The sequence below is a fragment of the Desmodus rotundus genome, chromosome 2 (assembly GCF_022682495.2).
Source record: "Desmodus rotundus isolate HL8 chromosome 2, HLdesRot8A.1, whole genome shotgun sequence".
Taxonomy (NCBI): Eukaryota; Metazoa; Chordata; class Mammalia; order Chiroptera; family Phyllostomidae; genus Desmodus; species Desmodus rotundus.
In genome coordinates this window covers 198,509,589-198,525,477 of record NC_071388.1, presented here as the reverse complement: position 1 = coordinate 198,525,477, position 15,889 = coordinate 198,509,589, and the positions used below count along the sequence as shown (strand labels likewise).

The following is a 15,889-nucleotide window of genomic DNA, read 5'->3' as shown; positions in this document are numbered from 1 at the left end:
CGGTTTTACTGAAAGACTCAGCTGTGCTCGTCAGGTCTTCAGCTGTCAAATGTGTGTGACCTAACAGTTATATTTAACTGGTCTCCTCTCTCCCCCCTGGCCCCCTCTCTCTCCATCCCTCTCTTTCCCCCTCCTCTCCCCTCCCTCCCCGCTTCTCTCTGTCCCCCTCATCCCCAGGTAGCATCGCATGCCTCTGGTGGGACCCTATTCAACGGTTACTCTTCTCGGGAGCCTCTGACAACAGCATCATCATGTGGGACATCGGGGGAAGGAAAGGCCGCACGCTCCTGCTCCAGGGCCATCAGTGCGTAACTGTTCGTGGGGGTGGGGAGAGAACCTGAGTCTGGGGAAGGCGGGGGAAACACGCAGTGTTTCCATAGGGCTCACTGAGTCCACTTTTAACTGCTTTTCTGTTAGTCCTGATGTCTGGTGTTCTGTAGCAAAAAGGACACAGGGTTTTCTCCCTTCTTAGTCCCAAGATCACTGCCCACCTTTCTTGCCCAGTGAGCCACGCAGTTAAAATCTGCTTCAGGCGTGGGACCTCAGGGGAGGACTTTGACCCGGAAGATGGTGTGTAATGTGATACTAAGCCATTCTCAAACTGGATGCCTAGCTTGTTTTCTTCCATTCCAAAATCCATTTCCTTAAGAAGAAATGAATGGTTTGACACAGTCGTACTGCCAGAGCTGTGACACTGTGATACTTGGGCTCTTGCCATCTTGTCTTGAAAGGAGAAGGGAACCTTTCCTCCTTGTTGGTTAGGCTGTCGCTGTTGACCATAATCAGAATCAAGCCGAAAAATAGCCAAGGAAAGATTCTCCACGCAAGCCTACAGGCAGCGGATTGCTTCCCAGGGCATCCAGGGTGCGCGTGTGTGCGCGAACGTGTGAGCACATGTTCCAGGAAGGGAGGCACACCTCCTTTGTCCTGTTTCTGAATGAGCAGGTAGATCTTGTGCCTGACAAGGAGATGCTGCTCGGGCCAGAACGCCGCTGGCATCCTCGCATCTGTGACCTGCAGTTCTTAACCCTGGCCTGGAAAGTGGTGCTCGTTTCACAGACTCAGTCATTCTCTTTAGTAAGCTGTGGAACGCCAGGTAGTTCACACTGAGTCCACATTCCCACACCAAAGAGTCAGTGATAAGATGCCAGCGGCTGGCTCCGACCAGGGGAGAGAGGAGCCCACGCGAAGGGCTGCTGTGTCCCCCACACCAACGCAAGTGCGGGTGTGTGTTGTCCGCAGTGACCGGGTGCAGTCACTGTGCTACCTGCAGCTCACCAGGCAGCTCGTCTCCTGCTCCTCGGACGGTGGGATTGCCGTGTGGAACATGGACGTCAGCAGAGAGGAGGTAAGAGAAGGGGCCGGCCAGGCGGACAAGGGATGTCCCCAAGATCCCGGCTTCCTCGTTTCTCACCCCACCAGCCAGAAATGCCCGCCCAGGTGCAGACGGTGCTGCGTGGCATCCTCTGCTCATTTGAGTTTCCACGGTGACAAGCAGTGCACACAGGCTGGGCATCCCGGCTGACTCTCAGCTTGGAGAGGTGCACTGAGGGGACACCGGAGACAGCCTCCAGCACGTCCAGGGCCCGGCTGCATGTGGTGCTCCCGCAGCGGCCCGTCAGGAAACTGAGGGGGTCGCACCACAGACACGGCTGGGTGCCTGGCGTTTTTCTGGAAAAATATGTCTCTGTTCTCTGCTTTTGTGTTCCACCGAGTTCTGTTCCATGGAGTCCCTGTCGACACAGTGTTCTTCTCAGGAGACCTGAGTTCTAACTTGTTTGGGCCACTAACTAGTCGTGAGGCTTTGTTTGGATGAGCGCTGTAATTTTCCCGAGTCTCCGGTCCCCCTTCCGTAAAGTGAACTAGTTGAATGTGGTCACTTTAGGCCCCTTCAGTTCTTTAGCAGACACTCCAATTGTCTAAACCATCTGTCTTTTTTATTTTAAATAATGCTGCAGTGAACATTCTTGACCTTGTCATTGTTCAGTTACTTATTGCAGGCAGATTTCTGAAGACAGACCTGTTGGGCCAAGGATATGTATCTGCAGTCTTAAGGCTTTTTATAGATGTTGTCAGATGATTTCCAGGCAGGGTTTCCATTCTTGTCTCTGCTAGCGTGGGGAGCATCTGTCCTTCCCAGACGGCATCGACAGCCTGTGACGTAGATGGCGAAAGAGTTGGCTGTAGACAGGACGTGAGAGTAGGAGGAATGGTAAGGACTTAGGGACTAACTTCAGAATCACTTGGTGAGCACCTGCAGGCGGCCTAGTCTGGAACCTGAGCGAACACACACCGTGCGCGGTTGACTAGTGGTGCGTCGCCGTGTGCGCTGGGCTGCCTGGCGCCACACGAGTTGTTCAGGGTGTTGCCCTCGCCCTTACGCAGTGTGTGGACCAGCGTGCGGGGCACCATGCAGTGCACACCGGGGTGGATGCGGGGTCTCCAGCATCCCGTGCGTGTGTCTGCTCCGCGTTCGTTGCCTGTGATTACCTGTGAGTCTGACCCTCACTGAATAAATTTGCGTCTCTGGCACACCACAAGAGATGTCATCGGGGAGGTACACGCTATTTAAAATGTACTGGTGTTACTTACTTCCAGACTTTATGGTTACCGCGTTCTACATACAAAGGTTCCTGCCTGCAAGCGGCTTGCAATCCTGTGACAGAGCTACACTACCCTATAAGTAGTAAATACAGCCCGTAATATGGCCAAGGACAGGTTGCTAGTTTTGGTATTTTGTTTTTTTTTTTAGTGACCTTGCAAGTCAAGTAGAGGAAATCTTGATCACATGCTTACTGCTTAATTTCTTTTTTGAATTTTCTAAAAGTCTCTCAGTAGGGCTTAGAGTGACTTGGTATGAAACTTGGGTAACATTGGTTAATATTATAGAATGTGTCAGGCTTTCTCTGCAAAGGGTTATTGAACTGTGTTTTACATTCATCAGCTGCCAGTCGTAGACGTCGAGCACAACTGGTAGACTGTCCTGTCACGTGGCAGTCTTATTCTGAGAGTGGAAAACTCGGAGGATGTGCTCCCTGGGTCACCGGGGAGGAGACCGCGGGGCCCAGAGGCCACCAGGGGCTCTTCTAAGGTCTTAACTTGGATTTCCACCCACTATTGTTTTCCTTGGTTAAGTTCTCTTAGAAAAAAATAGGAGTTATTTGTACACCTAGGGAGAGAAGGGACAGTTCCGTTATTCAGGGTGCTTCTCATATGGGCAGTTTTCTTCTTTTTAGTCTTTTGTAAGACATCACCCCAAATTACGCGCGTACTGGTCAGTAACACATCTTTTCCCACAAGCTTATCCGTCTCAGTGGTTGCCAGTGTTGGTGGGAAAGCAATTTATGCCAAAAAGATGCATCGTTTTTGGTAATTTTTTTTTTACTAGCTGAGTCAATATTAGTGCAAAAGTAAGCAGCCTGTGACGTGTAAGATTTTGACCCTGAGCTAGAGTTTTGTACAATTAGGCAAGGGCACAGAGGACTGGCCCAGATTCTCTGGCCCCGCATACTTGCCTGGATTTCTGAGTCGCCTGGAAATTCAGCCGGAGCACGCCCAGCCAGCCCACTGTGGCTGCCAGCAGCGCACGCACAGGCGGGGAGCAGACTTGCCTGCTTGCCAGGCCATAATCAGAGGGGCTCCTTTTGGGAAGTAGGCGTGAGACACAAATGAGCAGGTGGCAATAATGAGGATGAATCCTCTTGAGAGGAGAACTTAACTTTAAGCTAGCAGGTGGCAGCATAGGGGGTAGTTTATGCATCGGTGCAGAGCAGGTCGGCAGAGGTGCCGTGCTTGTTCGTACTGCATCCTCTCTGTCCGGACTAGGCAGATGGAATGAGAGGTAGAAAAGAGAGTGAAATGGTCAGAATGCTGGCTCGATACTCTCTTCTCCTCTTTTTGGCACGAAACACCACGCTTTCTCTTCAGAGAGTAAGCGTGGAACAGGCTCACGATAGCTGACAGCACCACACTTAATCCTCTTAAAAGAAACAAAGTTATGAGTAGTTCTTATACTGCAAGTGTGCCAAAAGCCTGTTTCTTCCCGATTTTGGTTTTTAGTTTATCTCAAGTTACTTTAAGCACATTTTCCTTCCCACGTGCCCCTCTACCCTCCAGCTCAGCAAAGTGAAATTCTTGCCTGAACCCTTAGACAGAGTTGTGCTCCCTGAGGGCAGGGGCTCAGTTCTATCGGTCGTCATATCCCAGAGCCATGCGTAGAGGCCCTTGCGTGTGGGAAGGGGTAGGACCCAAAGACAGAGTGTGTATGGAGCGTCATGGACAAGGGCAGGGACTCGGCCAGAGCCCTGGGGCTCCCAGGGTCTCCACCCACTCAATGACCACGGACAGTTGCCTCAATCCCTGGGCCATCGTTTCTTTGCCTGTAAAATGTTGCTCTGTATCTCTTAGGCTTGTGACGAAAATTACGTGAAGTAAGGCATATAAAACCCTTGGCACACTGCCTGGACTTCGATGATACTTGCTTTATGCCGGGCACTGTGTGAACACTTCTCAAATGGTGACTCATTTAATCCTCACAGCCACCTGAGCTGTGTCCTCGTGCCTGAAGGTGCTCTCCGGAACATATTTTATACTCCCATTTGGTACCACGTGACATTGTGTGGTATGTGGGAGCACACTGGTATGTGTCCCCAACTTAAAACTAGTCACCGGTACCCGCTTTCCTTCCCCTGCAACTGAACGCCCCCACACTGGTGGCAGCAGCACCTGCCGTGTCTTCTGAGCCCTTTGGGGACGTTGCTCACACGCCATGTTCCCAAACCACCTCCCTCTCCCGTGGGTCCCAGCAACTAGAAGCGTCCCTGCCCGAGGACAGGAATCTTCCTCACTCCTCCTGCCCTCCCGTCTAATTTCCCATGTTATTTAAAGTACCATCTCCTAGCTCAGCCCCCTTCACTGTGCGTGAGAGCACCCGCTCCCCGAAAGGATGACCTTTGCAACGGCTGGCACGAGTGGGAACATTTCTAGTGACACATCTAAAATAAGTAGGAACGCCAACAGTTTCGGCCCAATGGGAAACAAAGAACGAGGCACACCCGTCCTTTGCAGAGTCCGCTTGGGAGCCGCGGTGAAGCTCGCCATCCCGGCTGTGTGGCGTCCAAGCCGGTCCGTGTAAGCCAGTGTCTGCGGTCCTCCCACCGTGGTCCCCTCCAATCAGATGTATTTTTCTTAGGCGTTAACTTTCCAAGTTCAAGATGGGTTCTTACTTAATCTCTATTTGGTTTAATTTCTAGAAATTCGTTTTTTTCTCTCTATTTCTTGTACTCTGTATAATCAGTATATAATAGTAGCTGATTAAATAGGCTTGTAGCAGATTCGTCTTGTTACTGAGTCCCATGTGTCACGTTTGGTTTAGAGAAATAGATTCTAAGTTTTTAAGAAAGTAATTTTGAGACTTAAGTTGCCCTGTTTCAACAAAAAGTCATTGAGAACCTACTTGGTGACAAGCTGTACGTACATAGAGGTGAATAAGACCAATGAGTAACTCATGGGGGGTGGGGAGAAACGTTCACAGAAAATCACTGTGGAGAGTTCACTGCTGGGTGAGGTCTGCGGCCGGCGGTGTGTGGGCACAGGGTGGGGGGGCCTCTGGGGAGAGCCGGGGCGGGGCTGGGAAACCTGGCAGGCGTGACGCCCACCCAGAGGAGCCCCCTGTTAGTCACCTTGGGAACCACAAGCTGCTCCAAGTGGTAGTTCACCAGATTCTGCAAAAAATGTTTTTTTTGCTCAACTGGTTGAAGATTTCAAATAAATTTGGCATAAAAAAGAATTATATTACAAAGATAACTGCAAGAGTTCACAATGAAAATTGAGTTATTTCCTCTTACGTATAGATTGAAAATTGACCAATCCTTCAAACGTTACTAAAATTATAAAGATTACGTAAAACACAAACCTAATGCTGAAAATGGCAAGAGCCATAATATACTGAGGAAGTTTTAAACACCACCCTCCACACTGTCAGCACTGCTGTGCGGGTTTCTGAAAAGCCATCGCAGACGCCCCCTGACGTCGGCTCTGTCTCTCTCCTCCCCAGGCTCCGCAGTGGTTAGAAAGCGATTCCTGCCAGAAGTGCGAGCAGCCCTTTTTCTGGAACATAAAGCAGATGTGGGACACAAAGACCCTGGGGCTGAGACAGGTGCGCAGCCAACACTGACTCGCCGCCAGGCCGGTCCTGTCTTCTGTTATCTGTGTCATCAGTCTGCCATTTTGTCTGGGATCACACTTTTCTCTATAAATGCTGTTAACTCACGCTTTTGGAGGTCACCATCGTTGTCTGGCAGTAGTGGGCGAGGCTTTCCCTGGGGCCCGTGCGACTGTCACCTAACCGTTCCACTGCTCGTCCGGCACTGGGAGGGCAGGGGCGCACAGAAACCCAAGAGCCCGTCTGAAAGTAGACACAGGTCTTTCACTTCAGGGCTGTTGGTAAAGTCGCTGTTCCGTACCGACTAAGCACCGGGTCAGAATGAGTTAGGGTATGCAAACTCATACTTTGACAAGCAGGTACTGTGACGGTAATAATTTTAGATTAGCCTTAAATTGTCATACATAAACCTACCTGGAATATTTTTATTAAGCATGCTGCAAGTAGTATGTTTTATTTTTTAAATTAAAGAATCATGTCCCAGATAGCCTGCACATTTCAAAGATGCGCTTAGCACTAATACTAAAGTTCTACAAAAATATGTATATATTTCTACAGCAGACTTGAAGATAGCCGCTCACTCAGGTTTAATATGAATTTGTACAAGTAAATAAAGAAAGAAGACTGATTTTATTCATTTTATTACTGGTTACACCTCTGTGAAGGACTGGCCTAAAGTCTGTGTGGTAATAGACTTTCTCTGATTTTACTTACACATCTATTCTCCAGCAAGGTCTGATATGAGACTGTCAGGTGATGCAGGAATCTTTTACCACTTAAAAACCTTCTAATGCTCTGAAAATGGCACCCGACTTGTTTCCTTAGCCTATTCTCACCATGCGTGTCTGGTGGTAACTAGTACATTGTGATCGATGGGTGAAGAAGTCCCTACTTCTTCACGCATCAATTTTACTGTTACAAGTTAACAACTAATAGGAGAGGAAATGTACAGGCCTCTTAGTGGTAAAAGAGTACATTCCAATTGGTAATAACTGGACTATTTTGGAACTTGAAGCTTATTTCCAGAGTCACGATGTGAAAAACTAAAAGAAGTAGTAAAACATCTGATTATGGATGTTGGTTTCTTAATGAGGGCGTATTACATTTAAAACCTTTTTCATAACTTTCTTTTGACCCAGAATAGATTTTTTTCCTTCCCAAAATCTCTAGTCATTTGGTCTTCTAAGTGAACTTGAACTTGATTTTAATAATGTTTGTTGATATCAGCACATAATGTGAATGAACAAAAAGCAGTATTTGACCAATGTACTGAGGTTGTTTGGAAATCCTTGTTAGATACTGAAATTGTCTACCTTTTGCCTGTTAATTGCTACACGGAATTGGGGTGATTATAATTCAAGGCAAGTCACCCCACTCTCATCCATTCCCCAGCTCTGAAGGGAAACCACAGGCATTAAAGCCAAAGTTAACACCTCCCTTTTCCTCCTTCCGGTCATCCTGAAGCATCACTGCAGGAAGTGCGGGCAGGCTGTCTGCGGGAAGTGCAGCAGCAAGCGCTCCAGCTACCCCGTCATGGGCTTCGAGTTCCAGGTCCGGATGTGTGATTCCTGTTACGACTCCATCAAGGATGAGGAGTGAGTGTTGGCCTGTCTCTGCCTTACTGTGCATCTGAAATGGGAGGAGACGGTGATGTACTTCTGTCTCCGTGTTTGTTTCTTCCCGATATCAAACGATTTCTAAGGAGAGGATTCCATTCTAGCTTTATGGCGTCAGACAGATTTCTCCCGAACGCTGCGAGGGATGACGTTGCTGGGACCAGCTCAGCTGTTGAGTGGACAGTCTGGAGCCCCAGGCCACTCGCAGTGCTGTACGGGGTCAAGGCCACGTGCACACCCTGGTGCAGTGGCTGAGCTGGATCTTTCTAAAAGCCCCTCTCATCTTTGTTCACACATGCATGGAAATGTAATTACTGGGAAAACTCTAGAGACCAATGGTTTTTCCCCCCACCAAGATCTGACCTAGCAATCTGTTCTGAAATAACTGTTAAGACATTTCTGTCTGTTCCCCATTCTGTCCTGACTCAGGCAGATCCACTAGGGCAGAACCATCATTTTCTTTCCCTTCCCTTTGAACCATCTTTGAAGGTAGTACACGGGCAAACGTTGGCAGAGGCCTGGGTTGGAGAGCTAGCAGGCACTGTCGGCATTGGTCGGCGAGCTCATCCGGGGAGGCTGGGCCTGCGGGCTTCGGAGCAGAGTGCTGCTCCCGGGTGTCCGAGGGGGAAGCCTGCAGCCTTCTTGTGAGTGTTGCGTGCGTTGCGTGGTCTCCCGCAGGGCAGTTCCTCTTCTATATTAAAGGTTCTTGTTTTTGTGTCCAGCAATATATGACCTTTCCACTCAGAACAAAACAAAAACAGTCATTTGGGGTGTTTTATAAATCCTTCATGAAAGAGTCTTACAGCTTACCATGCTTTTCTCATCCTTTAATTATAAAGTTAGTTTTCAATGTAGCCGCATTTTGGGGGGCAAATTCTAACCCAGTTATTACAGGTACAGTTGACCCTTGAACAACACAGGGGTTTGGGGTGCGGAACCCCTGGCAACTGAAAATCCATGATTAACTTTTGACTCTCCAAAACCCCAACTCCTGTTGACCGGAAGCCTTACTAATAACATTAGCAGTTGTTTAACACATAATTTGTACATTATGTGTATTCCATACTGTGTTCTTACAGTAAAGTAAGCTAGAGAAAAGAAAATGCTATTGAGAAATCTACACTTCCCTGAGGAATCATAAATACATTTATAGTACTGTGTGTATTCATTGAAAACAATTTGCGTGTTCGTGGACCCATGCAGTCACGTGTGTTGCTCAGGGGCGACTGTTTCCTTCGTGTGGCTAGGAAAGCGTGTCCCTCAGCTCCAGGTGCAGTCAGGTGCGTCCTCAATGGTCTGTTTTCTCTTTGCTAGTCGGACTTCTCTAGCAACCTTCCATGAAGGAAAACACAACATTTCCCACATGTCCATGGATGTTGCCAGGGGACTGATGGTGACCTGTGGGACCGATCGCATCGTAAAGGTAACCTGCTCAACTGTCCCAATTAGCAGCTCAGTGCAGACAGCTCCCTCGTCATGCTACAAACGGGCACGAGGCATTTATAGTCCAGTCTCACCTTCTGATTGGCAAGCTTGCCTTCCCTTTTATAAGCAACCTATAGCCAGTCGATAACCCGAGGTAACAAACCGCATGCCTGTGAGTTTCCATGCTCTTGGCCTTGGCTCACCCCGAGGCATTTCCCTTGGCCTGCCACCCCCCAACCCCCATTGCTGTCTAGCTGAGCCAGCCCAGGGTTTCCCCGTGCCCACCCCTGATCCTGTAGCTGACCCCTGGCTCTAGTCATTCCTTCTCATGCTCATGTTCCTTTCACTGGGGGCAGAAGGCTTCTAGCTGTAAGAAATAACCACGCTGGTTTTTTTTATTAATTCCCTGGACCACTAACACAGAAACTGAAAGTAACTTTTATAATTAGTACCACTCTTGAGTTGTGAAACTCTGACATATATTATTTCATAATTTTTTTAAATGGGCTTTTTCCCAGTGGAGACATCATTATGATGTAGTTTTCAGGTGTCTGGATAAACTTAGGAGCTTCCTGCACATTTAGTGTTTTACCACTATGATCCTGAGGCAGTCTTGCCGGGAAAGAAGAGAACGAGAGAATGAGCTCCTCTGGCTGCGGTGTCAGTGTTGGCTCTCCCGGGGGCCCAGGTGACCAGTGTGGCCTCTGCTTCTCCCAGGGCCCAGGTGACCAGTGTGGCCTCTGCTTCTCCCGGGGGCCCAGGTGACAGTGTGGCCTCTGCTTCTTCCGGGGGCCCAGGTGACCAGTGTGGCCTCTGCTTCTCCTGGGGGCCCAGGTGACCAGTGCGGCCTCTGTGTCTTCTGTCTTGCAGATATGGGACATGACGCCTGTGGTGGGCTGCAGCCTGGCCACCGGCTTTTCCCCGCACTGACCTGGAGCAGCGTGGTCCGCACCTCCCAGCGGCAGCCTGTACCAAACGCCACCCTTCCCTGTGGCACCACAGTCACCGTCATGTGAACAGACAGTGGCCACTTAAACACAGATCAACACTTTCCAAAAGAAAAAAATTGTAAAGGTGTGTTTCGGGGTACCTGTGGAAACCACCTGCGGGGACTAATAGGCAGAGGTTCGTCTGCAGTGGCTCCCGGACGAGTGGAGTTCCTTCAGCGAGACTTCCTCATGAACACCGAGCAAATGGGGACTAAAAGATCAATCTAGCAAAAGAAAATTTTAGAGCAAAAAATAGTGAACTAAAGAGTTCCTGCCTAGAATGCTCCGCAAGCAGTTGCAAGGACACACACACCTGTGACTGTTGGCCCCGGGGCTGCTGGTGCAGCCAGAGTGGGGAAGGGGGGCTGTCTCTGTCCCTGGAGGGGACGCAGTAGGAACTTCAGAGCCCAGAGGTGCCTCCTCCCGTGCAGCAGGATGTGAGCACGCTTTGTACTTAGTGATGGGCAGACATGTTAAAGATGCCTGTTCTCTTCAGGGCCGTTATCCGCACCGAGCATCTGGATGGCTCGCTTCCCCTGTCTCTCCTGCCCCCAGGATGCCGTGGGAGAACCTCACGGTTGCTGTGAGTGACTTGCGAAACTTCTGTATTAACAAGGCAGTCCACGTTCTCCCCGCCTCACCCCCCTGCCACACATGTGCTCCAAGGACAATGTTTCTATGGTGCCATTGCCATGGGAGTCCCACAAGCCGCCTCTCTGTCATTGCCGCTAGTGACAACTGCTGGAAAACGCAGCTGCCAGCACGCGTGTGGTGGGAAATGACCCTTCGGTTCCACGGAGCAGACACGTTCTGTTTCTAGTTCCAAGGTGAGCCCCCGTGACATTGTGGCAATTTAACCTGCGCCTCAGATGAGAACTCCAAAGCGCTTTAACTGGTGTCGACTTGTATTTGTAACTAATGTTATTACCATTTCATAGAAGGAAATTGGTAACCGGGAGCAATAGCGTTAGCCAGGTCCTGCACAGTAATTCCCAACTTGTAAATTGCTTTCATAACAACTTGCAGAGTCTGTTGTATCAAATGGTATTTGAAAGGGTTTGGTCGCTTGGTACCAGGATGGAGAAGTGGTGGGGGAGGGGGCGCCTACTTTTAATATTCAAATATTTATTGTTTGATTGTTTTTAACAATAGTACATGTATCTATTACTTTAGGACTATTGAAGTGAATGGAGAGAGACCTACTTTTTTTAAGGATAAATTTAAAAAGAGCAACAGTATTTTTGTTAGTCTCACTAATGGATGTTGTTAAAAACTCACTACTGCTTTACTACGTTGGGATCATACCAAGACCAATGTCACTATGTACAATACAACTAAGGAACTCCATCTGTTCTCTAACAGCAGCTGAGAAGGACTGTGACGTTGGCAGTCACACTGAAATGTCTTAATGCGGAAGGACTCACATAATACGGGGGGGTAGTAGGTAAGGCACATCCTGTTTAGAATGATCTGCTTTGACAGTTGGCTTTCCTTCAGAAATACGACTGAAGCGTTTTGTCGCTCCTTGTAATTTTTGTACTATCTCACCTGAAACATGATGTTTCCTTTAAAAACTTTTCCTAGGCTTGCTGCACAATGTACATTACTAACACGATCTGGAAGGGAAATTGACTGACGGTGACTTTTCAATGGCAGCGTTGAATGCTGACCTGAGTTCAGTTCTGGTTCAGCCCACGCAAAGGTGCTATCCTGGGGATTTTACAAAGTCCTCAACGGAAAACCGAACATGATCAATTCCTTGCCGCAATGAAGAGTGCTGAACTGTGGTTTTGTTTTCCTCTGTTCTGTAAAATGTGATTTTTTTTTTTAATGTCTCTGGTAGGCTGAGCAGAGCATCACAACTGCTGAGAATATGCCATAGCTTTCAGACTCCTTTTCGTTTAAACAGTTTCTGGTGAAGAACCCCAGCGTTCCATAGAGACTGTGTTGGTGGTAGTGCCTCTAAGGGGTCAGGCCAGTAGGAATCGAGGAAATGCATATTTCAGGAAGAATTGGAGTGAGGTATCCAGAAAGGAAAGGAGATGTTTCTAGACAGTTTTCTCGCCTCCTGGGCCTGTTGTTTTTCTGTTTGAAAACACACACTGAGTAGCAAAGGGGGTGATATTTTTTATACAGGTGGGCAAAAATTATTTTCTCAATTTTCCTGACTGAGCACCTAAGGACGGTACAGCTGCGCTCGTAGCTACTGCCTTACTTCACACGACTCTCTAACAGGCCTTTTAAAATAGTTCTTCGCGCACCGTCTGCTGGTTCTTCGTGGTCCTTTGTACAAACGGATTAAGTACAGAATGTTAGAGAAAATCCTTATGTTTAGCTCTAGTAGGTATGGCATAAGAAAATGCCAACTCTTTATTTTAAACATGTTCTTAATTTGCCATTTAACAGCACAAGTGACAGAACATTAAGGGGGGAATATTGCTCATTTGGTTGTAAATCTCTGTTTGCCTCATCCTAGCCCGTCCTGCTACCCAGAGGCTATAAACAAGATGTAATGCTCCAGACGGTTCCTCATAAAGAATTCAGTGTGTTAATATCCACAGTTTTAAACTGTTGCAACTGGCCTAAATTTGTAATAAATACCACAGTGGCTCATACCCAAGGAGCTATTTTCTAAAATCAGTTTTCTTTAAATTATTTTCTCCTTCCATTACTGGATCTGATGTATCTTAAAATGGAAGAAACCAGTTACTATTAATGATAGCTCATCTGCTCACATAAGTGTGAGGTTTAACAAATAAGTGGTACAGGCTGTATTTATTCACTGTGAGCAGATTGCTGAATGCCTCCTCTATTTTCTGCAGCTTATCATACAGTAACTCTGGGAGTAAGTTGAAGTGGAATTGGGCGACAAATCTCCATTAGAATACAATGTAAAGTGTTTTTCTCTGTCACCTCTCTTTGACCTGGGAAGCAGAGCGATGTTGGCTAAGCCATTTTGCCCCTGTACCAGCTATATTTCTATAAGACATGGTGCCCTGCGGATCCCAGAGAGCTAGAAAATTTTGCCCTTTGCTCCTACTTGTGGGTTCTGTTTTTGTGGGTTTTCTTTTTTGAGAAAATACATACAATAAAATATTCCTTGCTTGTTACTCTGATGTTTGATTTAGCTTCTGTTATGTTTGGTCTGGAAACAGGGCAGTAATAGTGGCTTCTGCGTGTATAGTAGCAGCTACCCTGTGTTCAGCACCCTTGGTGTGCTGGGTGCTGGGTGCTCTACCAAGTTTATGTCACTTAGCCCTGGCACCACTTCTGCCCGTCATTATTGTCCCCATTTCCAGAGAAGAAAACCGACAAGATCCTGTCTGTCTGTCTGTCTGTCTGACTTGAAAGCAACGCCTTCATCATGGCACCTGCCTTAGTGTGCTAGTGTGTGGTGAGTGTTTTATGCAAGGGAAGTGGGAACGATGGTCCCTTTTGCAGGCTGTGAAGCCCTGGAGTCAGATGGCTCGGGATATCCCGGTCCTCAGCGTGCACTGTGCCCTGGAGAGATGCTGGAATCTGTGCCCCAGTCTACCTGTCTCAGCTGCTGTGTCAGGGAACACAGGTGGTTCTGACAGCGGACCAGTGATTCCGGGGCTTAACTGGCAAGAGGTTGATTTGAACACCAGAGTGGCAGTTTACTATACGCTATTAAAGAGATAGGGCTTTATTTTCTCTCATCCTCAAAATAATGAGTTTGTTATGATAAATAGAGAAGGAAAGTAAAAAGACAACTCCAAAAATATATTTAAAAAGATTTTTTTAAACCTTTAGCCCTGCTACTCAGAGAAAACACTGCTAGACATAGGCTGTGTACCTTTCCCGAGTCTTTTCAAATGCATGTGTACCTACGTAACACACGCTCTAGGGTATGTTTTTGACGGGCCGTGCTTTTTCCCGCTGTGCATGCATTACGGGTGGTGTGCCTTGCTGAAGAGTGGAGCCCCGTGTTAGCGTTTGTAGTTCTGCAAGGTTGCGGTGGATGTTAGCTCCCTGCTGTGCTAGCCCGCACTGACCGGGATTGCCCGTCTGCAGCTCTTTGAGGTCAGCTCAGGCCGTGTGACTTGCTTTAGCCAATGCAGTGCGGGCAGAAGCATTTAACTGTAGGTGAGAGACTCAGCACAGCAGTCCCAGAAGCACATGTTGGTAGAGAAGTAGGACACCGTGCCATCCTGTGAAACCCAGCTTCCCTGGATCTCCAGTGAACTTTGCACAAGGGGAAAATAAATCTTTATCGTGTTAGTCCGCTGAGGTGGGGGGATGGACGTGTGTTTTACCTGCACCATGATCGGCAGGGACAGCGGTGCCGCGTTGTTCCATTATGTGGCTAAACCATCGTGAGAACCGCAAGTCCCGTGTCAAAATTAGATTACACAGTTTCAGAGTATTTATGATTTTAATTTAAAACACTATTTAAACATACTAAATTCAGCATACTTTTACGTTCATCTCTGCTCACTTTTTCAATTATTTTCTGAGAAGTGGGGATTGCTAGGTCAAAGAATATGCATATTGTAAGGCTTTTATTTTTATGGCTAATATCTTCATATCATCACCAATTGATTTGTTCCTTTGACTAGGTGATAAAAAGGCATATCTTCGAGTCATACTTGATGGAATTCCAGTTTATTAATTTACAATGGGAAGTTGTAAATCTGAGCAGACCCCAGTTTCTGTAGGACGGCCTAGAGAGAGCCCAAGTCTTCGTTCGCAGGCTGTTTGGAGGACAAGGACGCAGGGGAAGAAAGGCTGGATGATCTTGGTGCGTCAGGACGGCCTCAGGGGCTCGTCGCCACGGCTGCTGGAGAGTCAGCCGGTCTCATTTCACTTGGAAGGTGGAAACACCCCAGCGAGTTCTTGGTTCTGGCTTTCCCTCTTCAGGGTCCACCTAGATTATGATCCATTTGTGAAAACATTCCCAGGTCCTTGAGTTTCAGCTGTCTTTTCAATCCATCACTCTCGGTCCCTGAGTCTCCTCGACTATACTTCAATCCCTCTGTACGTCATTCCACTACACGCACAAACCATCCCTTAGCAAGCTTATGCACATTGTATGATTTCCTATAAAAGTTGAGCAATACATTCTGTGATCACCTTCGTGACTCCAGTCTCATCATCTGTAGCATACAAATGGAGCCTGAGAGAGAGTTTCCCAGGTCAAACCCAAGGGGAAAACTGAAGATTCAGACTCTGTCTGTCTGACCTCAAAGTCCCTGTTCCTTTTCTAGTTCCCATCTGGTTCTTTCATATTTAAAGAAATTTCAGGTCCTGAATTTGACCGTCTGGAGAAAGATAAAGTAATAGGAATTTCTTAACACCCATTAGCAATGGCAGTGTGGCAGATTGGCCCGCAACCTAGGGTTTAAGATCAAGGGGGGCCTTAGAAGTCTATTCGCCATTTTTTTTCTGGATCATAACTCAATGGCAGCGTTGACAGGTGGCTTCTGTGATGACATGCCTCCGATCATTCATTTCCCATTCATTCTAAAGAGCGGCGGTCCTTAATCTGTATTTTATCATACTCCACTATTCTTAAGTCATTTTGGAACTATAACAGAATTTCTTTCAGAAAGTGCATTGTATTTTTATCTGAACTAGACTAGCATTAATGCACAGTAAAGAATACAGAGTTATCCCAAAATCAAGGCAGTGAATTTGAAATAAGGAATCGCTCTTCTATCGTATGGCTGTTACAC

The 15,889-nt window shown here is 47.5% G+C and overlaps 1 protein-coding gene across 2 annotated transcripts in view; it reads left to right on the top strand.

The window, feature by feature from the left end:
- The window catches only part of WDFY1 (WD repeat and FYVE domain containing 1), a 41,214-nt gene extending 27,658 nt beyond the window's left edge, over positions 1-13,556 (top strand). Inside the window, exons 7-13 of one of the 2 annotated variants that reach the window (XR_008426218.2) lie at positions 178-304; positions 1,243-1,348; positions 6,056-6,157; positions 7,628-7,758; positions 9,094-9,202; positions 10,075-11,020; positions 13,493-13,556. Coding sequence is in view for 1 of the 2 variants with exons in the window: in XM_053919123.1 (XP_053775098.1) it covers positions 178-304; positions 1,243-1,348; positions 6,056-6,157; positions 7,628-7,758; positions 9,094-9,202; positions 10,075-10,134 (635 nt within the window). In the remaining variant the exon portion in view is untranslated. Of the gene's footprint in view, positions 1-177; positions 305-1,242; positions 1,349-6,055; positions 6,158-7,627; positions 7,759-9,093; positions 9,203-10,074; positions 13,310-13,492 lie in introns of those variants that run through there. The other variant, XM_053919123.1, reaches the window with a different exon arrangement.
- Positions 13,557-15,889: the final 2,333 nt, after the last annotated feature.